At 35.5% G+C, this 352-nt stretch overlaps 1 protein-coding gene across 1 annotated transcript in view; it reads right to left on the reverse strand.

Moving 5' to 3' along the window:
- The window catches only part of HMMR (hyaluronan mediated motility receptor), a 33,112-nt gene that overhangs the window by 11,560 nt on the left and 21,200 nt on the right, over positions 1-352 (reverse strand). Inside the window, exon 14 of the mRNA XM_023528648.1 lies at positions 160-306. Coding sequence (XP_023384416.1) covers positions 160-306 — 147 coding nt within the window. The remainder of the gene's footprint in view (positions 1-159; positions 307-352) is intronic.

A 352-nucleotide genomic window follows, 5' to 3' on the forward strand; every position in this document is an offset into this window, starting at 1 on the left:
TAAGATCATCCAAAGCAAGCCAGTGACCTACAATTCTCTATGTATCACTTAGTAGCTAGCTATCCCTGTGTATCACTTAGAAGCTGGCTTTCAACAACATTGAAAATCACTGTGATTGTAAGGCCATAAGTATGCGAAGATTTTCTTTCCACTACATACCTTGCATATTCTTGATTTGAGCTCTCAGCTGCCAATATTTGATGCTGAATATCCTCTGCACTTTTCTCAGCCTCAGTCACTTTTTCCTTAAGCGATGTGTTCTCCAGCTTAAGGTCTTCTATTTCACTAGCTGATAATGCTTTATAGCTTATTAAAAAGAAAAAAAAAGTTAAAGAATTTTTTAACTATTGTA

Source organism: Pteropus vampyrus, unplaced genomic scaffold (genome assembly GCF_000151845.1).
Source record: "Pteropus vampyrus isolate Shadow unplaced genomic scaffold, Pvam_2.0 Scaffold30, whole genome shotgun sequence".
Classification (NCBI taxonomy): Eukaryota; Metazoa; Chordata; class Mammalia; order Chiroptera; family Pteropodidae; genus Pteropus; species Pteropus vampyrus.